We start from the raw sequence: 14,018 nt of genomic DNA on the forward strand, positions 1-14,018 counted from the left end.
ATGTCTTATGCTGGCAGGCACTGGGCAGGCAATGAGATCTTTCCCTGTAAGTTGGGCACAAAAAGATGGGCATGGGAGCAGCCTCCTCTGGGACAGCCACTCTGACAGAATGCAGTGAGCAAGGAGCAGGCAGAAAATCCTCTGAGCAGAGGGTGACTCATGGGAGGAGTCAGTTCAGTTTGCTAAGTATTGGCATTTGCTGAGTGAAGGTGTGTACTCAAGAAGGAGTTTTAACTTGGAGAATCATTAACGCTTTCAGTCAGCTGGGGCCGCTGCCAGGGGCTCTGCAAGTTCGTCCTGGGAGCGTCTGCTTTGGGAAGGTCAGGGAGGAGGCGTGGAATCACTTTTTCATGGGGAACCACTTTGAGAAGGGCCAACATGCTTTGCTCAATGAAGGAGAAGAGAATGAGATGGTAAGATTTTAGCCGCATTCCTCTCTTCCCGTTCCTATTCCCCAGCTTTTAATACTGTCACACACACACACACACACACACACACACACACACTCTTCTCTGCAATTTGATTTTGGCATTATGTGAGAAAAAAAAGTATGTCTGAGAAGTCTTTCTGACCTGTAAAATTAGCCTCTGACAGCAGAAATGTGCTAAACTGGAAATATTGTCTCCATTTCATCAAAAATGTTTTCTTTTTAACATAAAACAGAAAGGGGGAGAAGCACAATGCCACTTTATGATGCATTTTGGAGCCTTTCCAGTCAAGCAGGTTCTGTTAAAAACTTTTAATATTTTAGCAAATTCCCAGGGTTGAGGGCAGTGTGTGCCCCGATAGGAAGAAGCGGAACATGAGCAGGGAAATCAGAGTGCAGCCGGGTCTTTCACCTTTTTCTCTTCTCACAGATCCGTGTTCACAAAGACTGTTGGGCGGTAAAAACATATAAAATACGAACAATTATCAGCCTGCACACTTTTCTGTTTACTTATAGAATTTTACCTGTAGCTCTGTAGTGATAGAGGTTGGTTAGAAAAAACTTTCCATAGTTCATGTTCTCTTCATCTTTGATGTGTTCCCATCGGGGGAACTGTAGAAAAATAAAAGATGACTCTTACACTCTCACTAGATTTAAAGCTATATTTCTTAATTATAGTGTAATCAAGAGAGAGTTAGAAATGCATACTTCTGTCTAATAAGGACTTTCCGCTAATTGTGTAAGCATATTTTTGTGTGTGCCAGTAATGATGTAATTAAAACGTGATGTTCTCATTCTATAATAGTATTTTATGTTCCTGGGATTAATATGTAAATAGCAAACCTAAAAGATATTGACTTAAAATGTTTTCTTGGTTATTTGCTTTAGCCCTGACTATTAAATTCTTTGTTCTTAAACTGCTCTTTCAAGTCTAATCTGCTTACCTGTTCCTATAGCAACAACATTTTTTGGACCTTCAAAAGTAGATCCCTTCTGCTATCAAAGCTGAAAAACTATAAGGGACTATAAGGCACCCACATTTTTGTGTCTTTCTCAACCATCTCCTTAATTTTTTAAAATTTGACTGCTAAATGGTAATTGCTCTTAGGTCCTACACAAATGTCACCAGAAATGAGCTTCTGACCCTATTTTTATTTTTCCAAAGTATTTTCATTAGAGAATGAATATTCCATTACTCTCTATCTTACATTGAAACTTTGATTGCCATCTTGAATACTACCAACCAGAAGGCAGGATCGCCTTCCCTCTAATTTCTTTAATCCTCCCTCAAATTATCAGATCAAAACATATCTATGTTTTTCCCATACGCTCACTTCTGCTCTATGACAATTTGTCATTTGACACTCATTAAGCATGTTCCTGCAAGTAGACATTTTTAATTCTAGGGAGACTACTATCCCTTCTGGAGTTTACACACACTTGTGAAGCAATTTCATTAATATTCATCTTCATAATAGCACCCCCCCAATGCAACGGGGTGTCCACTCAATTCTGTATGCAGCTAGGAGCCCAGTTAGGAGCCAGCCTTTGATACGGAAAGGGACACTGTGTTTTCTGGAGAGGAGTCGCTTGGCCAGACTCTCAGTGGAGGTGCAGCAATTAGTATGCACCCTGTTCTGCTTGGGAAAACCTGGCCACCTGCCTGTTCCAGTGCCTGACACTCTGTCCCTTTTTAATGAACTACCCCACTCCCTTCGCCAAGAGCAGTAAACTTCAAAAATTATCAAGCTATCTGAAAGGCATTCCATGTGTTTTCACAATGCTTTTTAGTTTTGGAAATATATTTTAGGCCACTAGCTAATTTAGTTTTTAACTACACCCTGGGAGGTAAGCATTATGATTTTCTATAGTAACTGTGAGGAAACTAATGCACTTGAGGACTGGCTTGTATAAGGTCAAGCAAAAATTGGAGCTGAGGTGCCACAGAGGTTCGTACAAGTCGGTAGCTCTTTTGTCCCTGGACCTGAACATAGCTCATTGATACACTTTTCATTTCTTCCCAAGGACATTGTACTCTTCACAGAACCCACTTCCTCCCTTCATAAAACAAAACTTAGGAGCATATGATCTTTGATTCCCCAGGATCCATTCTGTTAAATATTACTAGTGTTTTCTGAGAAAGCCTGTCCCTTCAGACTTCAATGTTAAGCATTTCAGAAAGCTGAGCTTACTGAGAAATGTGCCACACCAAAGTGCTTACAGTTTCTTGCTTTATAATATATACAAGGCCTTCGCAGAAGTCATTCCTCTGCTAATAGAAATCACTTCAAATTTCAAGAGAAAACAGCACTCTATGGGTTAGTCCTCAGGTCAAATAGAGAAGAACAGGACTATATCCAGACTCAAAAATGCTTGGGGCTATCTTTCATTCTAGTATAAAAGAAACAGAAACTAAAGAGCAACTCTGAGTGACCTGAAAGTAACAACTTTAAGCACAAAATGAGATAAGAACCAATGAAAGAAAGAATTTGTTAAAGGAGTAAGAAAGGAAAGGGGAGACATTGACCTGTAGAGAAGGTTCACCCAGATGAGTCAGAGAAGCCTTAAAAAAGAAACTGACTTCCAGACCACACGGTGACTGGACCAGACACTTGGCTTTCCTTAGGTTTGGGCTAGCCGCTTGCCTGCTCTAGCCCCAGGTTTTCCTATCTGTAAACCAGGAGTGGTCCTTTCACCTTACCTGTCTCACAGGGCTTTTATGAAGTACAGCTGAGGTCATCTGTGTGGAAGTGTTGTGAGAAGTCTAAAATTCTAGAGAAGAGTAAGCTGCTATTACCTAAACAAAGACGAAAGAGTCAGGGTTTCAGCAATTAGCCAGTCAAATGAATACTGCTTCCCAATATGAGGTCCTCTCTTCTCATTAAATAATGACAAGTGAGGAATATACACTTTGACCACAAGCATGGAGACCACCTATACAAGGAGAGGAGCTGAGTCACCTCATGACCTGCCTTGTAGCGCCTGCCTTGGGAAGCCACCCGCCTGTCTCAGGACTTAGTTTCTGTAAGAATATCAGAGGGCCTTTGAATTCTGATGTTGCATATTTATATTTGAAAGGTCTTTGAAACACTGAATACTCATCCCCTTACGGCATGACTGAACAGATATATCATGGTTTAATTGATTCAGACATCGCTCACCATTATCCTTAGTGACACTTTAGTGAAATCAAACTCCATTTGGAGAAGTGTTTTGCTCCGGTAAGACTTGTATTAAAAGTAATATTCCCTGACATTTTTTTCTGTCTTAGGTTTTAACAAATAAGAAAAAAACTACCTTGGATTATTTCCTCTGATTATAAAGATAACAGGTTATTATAAAAATAGGAAAACCACATATGAATATCTGAAGAATGAAGTGAATATGATTCATGAAATTTACACTCAGACATGATCAATATTATTATATTAGTGACAGCTCCTTCCAGACTTATAAACTACGCATGCACAAAGCACATCATTTTTCAATTAGTTTACTGTATCTTAACATTATCTATACCCTTGTGATTATTTGTATGTGTGTCATGGAAACACTATGTGTTGCATGTGTGTCATGGAAACACTATGTAACGGTGTGCTGCTGTGTGTCTCTTCCCGACTCCACATTCAGTGACACCACATTAGTAGCTCGAAATGAGTAATGTTGGAGGTATTTGCCACAAAAATCGGTAAATCGGAATCCCACCCCACCCCACCAGAGGGCAAGTCGTTAAATATTTACCAGCACACAACTGAATACATTATCTCCTGGAGACTTAGCTTTGTTCCCCTCGTGATACTGTACTTGGGTATCTCCAAATACAACAGAGATATTGTATTTGGATGCCATCCATTTTTTGCACAACATCATGCCAAAGCAAAGTCAATCACAATCTATTCTTGAAAGAATACACACACATACTCACAAATATGCATTTTTAACAAGAAATAGAGCCATTTCATCTATACTTTTTTTTAAAGCTAACCTTTTTATTACACCAAAAAATATTATGGACGTATTTTCCTTTTGGTAATTATAGCTCCACGTGACCATGTCAATATTTAAATTGTGTTTTATTTCAGTGTCTAAAATTTTATATTTTAATGATAGGTTAGCTAAACGACCAGAAAGTGCACTTAGGGGGATTGACACTAAATTGGAAGAGGGTAAAATAAGTGAGCTTCTGACTAATGTTAATGAAATGATGTTTGAGTGAACTATGCTACATGAAGTGAATATTTCATGTTGCACACTTAGGTTACTTTTAAACTTTGGCTGCTACTTTTGGACAACTTTGCACACCTATTTTTATCTGTTTGTCAGATTCTTTTTTAAAGATAAAGTCCTAGTCATGGCATTGCTACATTAAAGGGAATGTGCATTTAAAATTTTAATTGATACATGATGCCAAATTGCCCTCCTTAGGGTTGTGGTTGCACTAATTTACATTTTGATTACCAGTCTTTTTTGAGAATACTCGCTTCTCTACCATACTTGCCAACATTAAGCTTTCGCAATATTTTGAACTTCGTCTCATCTGGTATGTGAAAATGACACTTTATGGCTGTATTATTTTTATACTTTCTTGAATTGGAGTTAAACACATACCTATATGTGTGTTGGCATTTGCACTCTTTTGACTAGAATCTCTTAATGCGATCACCAAGAATTTAGTAAGTAGTAGACTGGGTGACTAAAGATTATGGATTGTGGAACAGCAAGAGAAACTCTTCTTTTTTAAGATTGTATTTATTTATTTTTAGAGAGAGGGGAAGGGAGCAAGAAAGAGAGGGAAAGAAACATTGATGTGTGAGAGCAACATCCATTCGTTGCCTCTCACACACTCCCAGCTGGGGACCTGGCCCCCAACCCACGTGCCCTAACCAAGAATTGAACTGGTGACCTTTCAGTTTGTGAGATGATTCCCAAACCACTGAGCCACACCGGTCAGGGCAAAATTCTTTTTTCTTTCTTTTTTTTTTAAGAGAGAGAGTGAGGGGGAATGCAGGAGAGAAACATGGATGGATTACCTCTTGTACAAGCCCCAACCAAGATAAACTCTGACCAAGGACAAGCCCACAAACTAGGCATGTGCCCTGACCAGGAACCAAACCAGCAACCTTTTGCTTTGTGAGACAATGCCCACAAAGCAACTGAGCTACACCAGTTAGGAGGAGGAACTCTTTTTGAACGTCCATGTAATCTCTGAGAACAGCAAGAAGTTAGCACTGCCACGGACACTAATATGGCAGCAGGGTGGTGTGTGGTGTTTGCCACATTGGAAGTCCTGTCGTTTCTTCAGCATAAGCTAGGGACATCTGTTCTCACCAATTATTTGGCTCGCTTTGATAGCTGATGTTCATCTTTTCTTCTCTAACACCAGGGAACAAAAGCACCTCCCCCACCTCAATAGCCACTTATTTATTATGCTTTATGAGCACCTCCTAGTTGGTTGCCAATGTTAACTAGTGAACCCGCAGATCTCATAGTAGAGGAATTGTGTTCAGACTGAGACATTTTGTCAGTTGAAGTGTTCAGGAAGCTGGGCAACTGACCAAGTCTAGTGCCTTTATTTTCAATTCATTGCTACAAAACTCCCATGAAGTCAACTCATCTTTGACAGAAGCTCTTAAAAAGTAAGATTTCATTGCTTCTTGAGAATAGGGACTCTGCTTGGTTCACCTTTCTATGGTTTCCCCTTTCCCGTTCTCAGCACCCCCAAAGTTAGCACAATGCTTGGCACAAATACTCTGGGCACATTTTGCGACAGTGCCATTGCAAGCTCCATCAAGCAGCAATTTATAGTCTTGAGAAGAACAAGGAGGCAGCAGGACTCAAAAGAGAGACAGAGCAATTTAAAGAGAAACCTAGGGAAATTTATGTTACTTATTTGAAAAGGTCAGTCATCTTGTGAACTTATCAATTGACTTCTCTCTTCCCTGAGCATAAACAAAGCTTATTCTTCAGAGTTAATTAGCCATACTACACCATTTTTCTATGAGATGCTTTATTCTATCCTTTCACCCATTCATGTATAAACTCAACAAATATTTACCAAAACCCTTGTTTATACCAGGAATCTTCTGTTCTAACGAAGAAGAATTTCAAGTGAATAGCAAATAGCTTCTGTTTTCAAAGAGTTCACAGTTGAGTAGGCAAGACTGAGAACATAATTTGTGGGGCCCTGTGCAAAATGAAAATGAGGCGCCCCTTGTTCAACAAGTACTAAGAACTCAGGATAGCTATAGCAGGACATTAAACCAAGTTCAGGGCCCTTTTGAGGGAAGGGTGCTGTGTCACTGCACAGGCTGTGTGCCCATGAAGCTGACCCTACAAGTGGAGGATTTAGCAGTGCAATAAAATCAGGGGAATTATGCATATACAGCTGTGGGAGCACAGAACTAGCAACCCAGTCAAAGACAACTTCAAGGGGAAAGATGTCATTTAATTTCCCTGGCAGGGTAGTTGAGGGTCAGATTGTGAAGGTTTTGTAAGACATCTGAATGGGTGTACATTTCATCTTTTCCCATGATTCCCAAACATTGGTCCATGATGAAACTCAGGAGTACAAGAAACTTAGATTACTAGGACCTGTTCCAGACCTCCTGAGTTAGAACTTCTGACGGCTGGGCTGGCCTTGGTCAGAATGACTAACACCAGCCTGGCGAATACAATGGGGAAGCTGCTGGAGGATTTAAAATGGGGAATGTTCTGGTAGGGTTTGCCTTTTCACAGGGTATGACATCATGGGGTAAGGAAGATTAGTTGCAGGACAAGAGACCAGAAACAAAGTGTTTGAAATAGCCCAAGTGAGGCATTTGGGATGAAGCTGTCACCTTGTCAGACAGGAAACTGAGTAGAGAATAGATTTAAGAGATATTTAAAAATGAGAGTCAAAAAAACTTTGTAATTCATAGACTGTGGGGTAAGAGAGAAGGGGTAGTTATTAAGGATGCCTTTAAAGTTTCTAGTTCATACAATGGGAGAACATGATGCTACTATTTGATCTCACAGGGAAAATTAGGAACAGATTGGGAGTGGGGATGGCAATAGTAATAGCAAACACTTATATGGTGATTGATCAGGACTAAGAACTTTTCTCATTATAATTTATTTAATCCCCTCAGCATCCCTACATGGAATTATCACCTCTCTTGTACATGTGAGGAGACTGAGTAATAGAGAGATTCAGCAATATGACCACATTCATTTGGCTAAGTAAATAGAAAACTGTGGCTTCAGTTCCCCACTTTAAGCATAATGATTTACTGTCTCTTGGTTTTGCTAAATTCTGGGTGCAGTATTTTATTTATTAACCATGGAAAAAACAGCAGGTATAATGGGGAAAAACACATCAGGAGGCTGGAGACCAGCATTATGACGTTGGCTTCGCTGTTACGAATGCTTACAACCTCAAAGCAAATCATGGTCATCTCATTTGACTTCACCTCATTTACAAGGTGGAGGTAATAACACCTTGTTTGTTTAACACAGGGACCAGGAGGTAATAATACATTGTTGGTTTGAAACAGGGAACAATGCAGGTGGATTCTTGAGGTCTCTCCAACAGCCGCAAAAATATGATTTAAAAAGTTTTAAAATAGGTAGATAAAATTGCAGTGGAACATCTCCCAAATTTGAGTGGTACTCTTGATTTTTTCAAAGCACTGTGAGATTGTTTTTTAGTCAAGTAAAGGAGAACATATCTGGAGACATAAAGTAGAAACTGGAAATTTACAACCATTACTGTGCGAATTATACATAAATAAGTGACTAAAGAATGAATTTTACAAGAAATGAAAAGCAATGCTGAACCTTATGGCGTCCTCAGACCCACAGAAAACACAAAGCACAGGGACTCAGCCTCTAAAACAGTTGGTGACTTGGTGATGTGTGCAGAGGAGATTCATCCCAGGATGTCAGTTTCAAAACTTGGTGGCTATTTCAAAGCCAGAGTGGGACCATCTACCTAAATGGCTTACGGCTATTTCTGGGTGCCTATCATGTAAACTGCGGTGAGCTCTCTGAAACCATGGCCTGGGTGGAGTTGAAAGACAGCTCAGAACACTGCGTCCTCAACTCCATCCTCAGCCTAAGCCTACTCTCATGGACAATGAGCACAGCTATGCCCCCAAATGCCCCCTTAGAAGAAGAACAGAGAGGAAGCTCAACTATACCTTGAGATTTTAGAGAAATATTATGTCCCCCAGCCCCAGGCCAGGGCATTTTTTGATTTTATTTGTTGCACCCAAGGCCCTGGCTGAGGCTATAATCATATAAGCATTTTTAGAACCTATTAGCTTCTTGTGGGAGCTGTGGCTAGAGGGTTTTGAAACTGGTACTCAAGTCTTAGAAACAAGTCTCAGAGGTCAGTTCACAAGAATTAAGTTTGGGTAGATGAATGGTTATTTCTATTTGATTTTTTATGGAAAAGTGGGTTAATTTTTATGGCACACATTTACCTACAACTTTGCTCTCTTTGAACTTGCTCTCTTTCAATCACCAAGCTTAAGGATCTTTCAAATCAGATGCCAAGCTGTCCTGTGTGGGTTTTTCCTTGGGCCAATTCCAAGAGATACTTTTCTACTTCCCATCTTCTCCAACTACCCAAATGGGCTCTGCTTGCTCTTGCCAGAATAGATTACAAACGTCCTCTGCCAGACACGTCTTCATGCCGATACCTGCCCATCAGAATTCTACCCATCTGCCAGAAACCACTTCAAGTCCGACTTCCTTCATTAAGCCATCTGGGAACTCCTGGGCCACAGTTTATTACTTCCTTGTCTGGAGTAGGTTTGAATGACTACTACAGCTATTTTCACTAGGTTTTATAGTAGAGTCCTGTGTCTATCTTTCTTCCTCAGCTGATTGTGAGTCATTATTTGAAGGGACTATGTCTTATTTCATGTCTATATCTTGCATGTAACACTGAAGTTACTTAATATATTTCTGATAAGGTGAACTGAAGATTTTTGTGCAAAATATTATGAGAGTTTTTCTAATTTTTTTGACTCAGTTGAGTTCTTGGTTCCAATTTTACAGAAGGAACCACTGAGAAGTTATATAGTTTATCTAAACCTGGAAACTAAGAATTAGCAAAAACAGAACGTGAGCCACAGCCATTTGACTCCAAGGCTCTTGCCCTAACTCTAATAGTTATATTATTTCCTTTTGATGTGACTTTCTGCTTCCACTAGCAAAAACACTGCCACCACTGCTATTGCTACTGCACTCACTCCGACTACCAATACTGCTACCATTGCCCCCTCTGCTGTGACCACCACCAGCAGTCCTACACCACACTACTTCCACTGCGGCTACCATAACTACTACTACTACCTCTACTGTCCCCACTGCTGCTGCTGCTGTCGCCCTCATTACCGTACTACCACCACTTCAGCCGGCACTATTACTATTTCTACCCCTATTTGAGCCCAAGACAGGGTGAGTCAGTTTAGCAGCTGTTTTATAGTTTGGGCTCCTGTTTTGAGCTTTGAGATACAAAACACCCAGGTCTCATTTTATAGAAGTCAGAGCTCTCTGGTCTTCTGGGAGAAGTGACTAGGAGCACAGGTGCCAGAATCAGATGGTCTGGATACCCCTTCCGTTTTCAGCCCTCCATGCACGCCTGTGTCACAGAAGTGGTCTCTGCTCGTGTTCTAGCCCCTCCCCCAGAGGTGGCCTTCTTGGTTGGCGCTCCAGTCCTGGCTTCTAGTGTGGGGAGAGAGAGGTATCTGTTGCCACTGTTCAGCTTAGTCATGGGTGGTCTCTTGGCACCAGAGATCTGGGGAGTGGTCTTTATCAGGGTTCCTGCTCGTCCTCTCCTTGGCAGGCAGCCACTGTCGTAGTACCTGTAATTGGCCTGAGGTGAAGTTGCCTGCCCCTCCCCTACCAGTTACTTAGGCCTGATTTTATAGAATCCTGGTTTCAGCATGACAAGTGGAAAACGGTTTTGCTTCTATCCTTCATTCAGTGTAAATGGATTTTTGCTTGTGCCCGGGAGTTGATTTCCTATTTAGAAGTAACTGACGTTTGTCAGTTTGGTCACACTAGTTTTATTCTCAGACTTCACATGGGACCTTCTGATAATTAAGGTTACACATTCCCATGTGCTATGCCACTGGAAAAAATAATTTACTTTTCTTTCAAAAGTTTCAGCAAAATACTCCTGGTGCCGTGCTCACTCCTAGAGTTGGGATCGGAGTCACACCAGCCGAGGACGGTGAAGGGGGTGGTTGGACAAGAAAGGTGGGCATTGGATACTGTTACCTGGGGTGAGATAAATGGCAACTGGGTGGTCTGAACAAAAACACAAGTGGGCAAACACATGAACAGAATCAACCTGATAGTTAATAAATAATAGTCGAACTAAATTGAACCAACAATGTTTGAGGTGGTCCAGTTCCCCAGGTGATTTTCTTTGCAAGAAAGAATGTAAAAGGTACAGCTTTCCTGCTGGTATTTTAGATATCTGTGAAGAGGTAGAAAAGGACTTTTTAAAACAATACATTTACTTTCTGGTTTTAAAATGGAAACATAGTTCATGATTAAACTGAATACAGTATAGAAGTGAAAGAAGAGTCACAATGATGCTCTCACCACGGCAAGCACCATCAGTGTTTTATTTGATACATTGATCTCCCAGTCTTTTTGGTTTATGCCTCACCATTTTTCAATTAAATTTGAAGTCATCTGCATAATTTTATGTTGCTTCTCTTCACTTCATATTATTTCATATATATTTTCCCTGTGTCATTAAAATACTTCGTAAATATAACTTTAATGGCTATATAATATTCTTCAATGATTATCTTGTTATATACACAAATTGCTTTCTATTTACTACTACTAATAATATTGCAATGAACATCTCTGCGTATAAATCTTGTCTGGGTTTTGTATAAGATGGAGGGATTTTTTAAAACAGAGTCTTTTTTAGTGGCCTTTGGGTGTCTACACATTTGTGAGGCCACACCAGTTCAATACCTGTCTTGAGAGTAGAGATCAGGACTACTGAGGCATTTCCATGAAGGGATACAGTTATTTCCTGTTTCCACATCTCTTTTATATTTTTGTTCTTAATTTTTAAATTGTTGTTCTATTAGAGTTGTCTCAATTTTCCCCCTTTTGCTCTCCTCTGCCCAGCCCACCCCCAGCTCCCACAGTCCATCCCACACTGTGTCCATGTCCGTGGGTCATTCATACAAGTTCTATGACTAGTCCCTTCTCCCTCTTTCCACCATCATCACCCTCCCTTGTCCTCTCTGGTCACTGCCAGTCTGTTCCGTTTTTCATATTAGCCCACTGGTGAACGACAAACACCAGATGATCTCACCTACAAGGGGAATCTAATGAACAAAATGAACTAACAAGCAAAATAAAACCAGAGGCACGAAAAGATGCGATTTGGATGCTCAGTAACACCATGTTTGCCATTCTTCACCCCACAGAACTATGAAGAGGGAGTGTGTCATATAAAGTTGTGAAGCTTCTATTTATTTAAGGGCATTTTAGGCAAAAATCATCATGTATACATATATGTAGAGGATCAGTTTGAACCACGGAAGGTTCATAGTACAGAGATGAATGGGGCTCTAGCAACAAACTAGAGGGCGCTTCATGTTTCATTTCAGAAAAGTTTCTAATATAGCTCCCCCTTGCTACTTCTACCTGAGAAAGAATAAATAAGAGATAGAATTCCTGTTATTTTGGTATCAAATTCTATTTCTCAGCTATAGTACTTATCCTTCAATAACAGCCTGATTATGGGGGCTTTGAACCTTAAGGGTATAAAACCAAATCCTTTTTTTCCCTGAAATGTACAGAGCATCCCAAATCAAAAATTTTTTTGAGTTTTAATATCATTGAAATAATTGCCTACAAAATGTTTCTGTATAAATAATATGGCCAATTGAGAATAGCAAAATAATGTGTGGATAAAAGTGGGGTATTTCATTACCCTCAAGGAGGATATACTTTTCTATTTAATGTTTAATGGCTTTATTTTAAAACCAACTATGTACTACTGTATCTCCAATGCTTAGTAAAATGCCTGGCAAATAGTAAGTACACACTATATTTTTAGAATACACAAATAAATTAATTATACATGAATGTAGCTAGTTAGAATTACATTATAAAATTATATGAAATAGCATACAAATCCAAAGGTAAATATGGATTAGAATTTGGAGATATAGAGGACTGATTTACTGTACTTTACCGTACTTGTTTCACCTATTCCATAGAATCACTGGTTCTCGGGTGAGAAGCTGCTTCAAAGTCTACCTGACTTGCTCTTTCCCCTCCAGTCACACCTCCAACCTTTCCTGAAATGCCCCGGGGAAGGAACTCACCATAAGCTAAATCATTATTAAGACAGAGTTGACTATTTAAAATTTCCTCCTTGTGTTGAACTGAAATATGGTTCCATTAACTTGACTTAATTAGTCTTATTTCTTTTTCCTTTTTGGGTCATCTGTCAAAAATCAGGCTTCCATTTCTAGAACTCAGACACTTAAAGCTTGTTCTCGAGTGTCTCCCGTCTCCACCCCTTGGGGCAGGTCTTCTCCAGCAAAGCACACTCCCCTTGTTCAACCACGCTTCATGTGGCATAGTTCTCAGAAATCCACCTCAGAAAGTCTTAGAAAGATATCTTCTTGGAGAGTTTAAAGAAGCCGCCCTCTCTTGGTGTGATTTGTTTTTGAAATCCACAGGGACTCTGGGATTTTATAGGAACATCTACCAGGAGGAAGGACAGAAGCCACTTACTCTGTTTCAAAGGTGGTTAATAATGAGGAGTTCAGACCCGTCTGTTCAGACCCAGACAGGTCTCTGATCACAATGATTCTTACACAATAAGAGTAATAATTAATGTTTATTGACCACTTACAGAGTCCTATGCCCATTGCTAAGCATTCTCATGTGATCCTTTAAGTTCACAGTAACCTCGTCAGGTAGGGTTATCACTACAGGTGCGAACACTAAATGCTTCTGTTGTTTCACTGTGGCAGGCTCTGCCAACTGTGCATTGTGTGTGCGATTGCACCCACTGATTGTTCTGTGAATAAAGTTTTTTTGATAACAGCTTCCTGCATTTGTTTACAGATTGCCTCTGGCTGCTTTCACTCACCAGCAGCAGAGCCCAGTAGCTGTAAGGCTCACAAAGCTGAAAATATTTTCTATCTGGTACTTTACAGGAAAAGTTGGCTGACCTTTGCTCTTTATCTTTTCTTTCTGGCCTCATTTCTTCTTCTTTTTTCAACTTTTCCTTATCACTGTAATAAAATGTTACTTGTTAGGACTGTCCTAGTGTTTTTGTCCCCCGGTGTCGGTTTTGTGGTGCTTTGAAAAGACGAGGGCTGCGTGGTGTTTAAGGGTTCGCACGGGCTGTCAGGTCAGCAGATATTTACAGACTGGCCTGGATTCTTCTTAATGTGGATTTTTTTCACTAACCATTTGTTCTGTGTGAGGAATTTTCCCTTGTCTGGCCTCTTTTTAAAAAAAAAAAAACTCTAAATAGATATAGATCTGTAGGCTCTTTCTTTTTTTTTTTTAAAAAAAAATATTTTCTTTATTTATCTTCGGAAGG

General features: G+C 40.0%; 1 protein-coding gene across 2 annotated transcripts in view; it reads left to right on the forward strand.

Annotated features, from left to right (window-relative positions):
* Nucleotides 1–280: 280 nt before the first annotated feature.
* ATP13A4 (ATPase 13A4) overlaps nt 281–14,018 on the forward strand; it is a 239,599-nt gene continuing 225,861 nt past the window's right edge. For both annotated transcript variants that reach the window (XM_053667251.1, XM_037131634.2), the window contains exon 1: nt 281–413. In XM_053667251.1, the coding sequence (XP_053523226.1) occupies nt 351–413 (63 nt within the window). In that variant the 5' untranslated portion in view covers nt 281–350. The remainder of the gene's footprint in view (nt 414–14,018) is intronic.

The sequence above is a fragment of the Artibeus jamaicensis genome, unplaced genomic scaffold (assembly GCF_021234435.1).
Source record: "Artibeus jamaicensis isolate MK-2021 breed Jamaican fruit bat unplaced genomic scaffold, CSHL_Jam_final contig_466, whole genome shotgun sequence".
Taxonomy (NCBI): domain Eukaryota; kingdom Metazoa; phylum Chordata; class Mammalia; order Chiroptera; family Phyllostomidae; genus Artibeus; species Artibeus jamaicensis.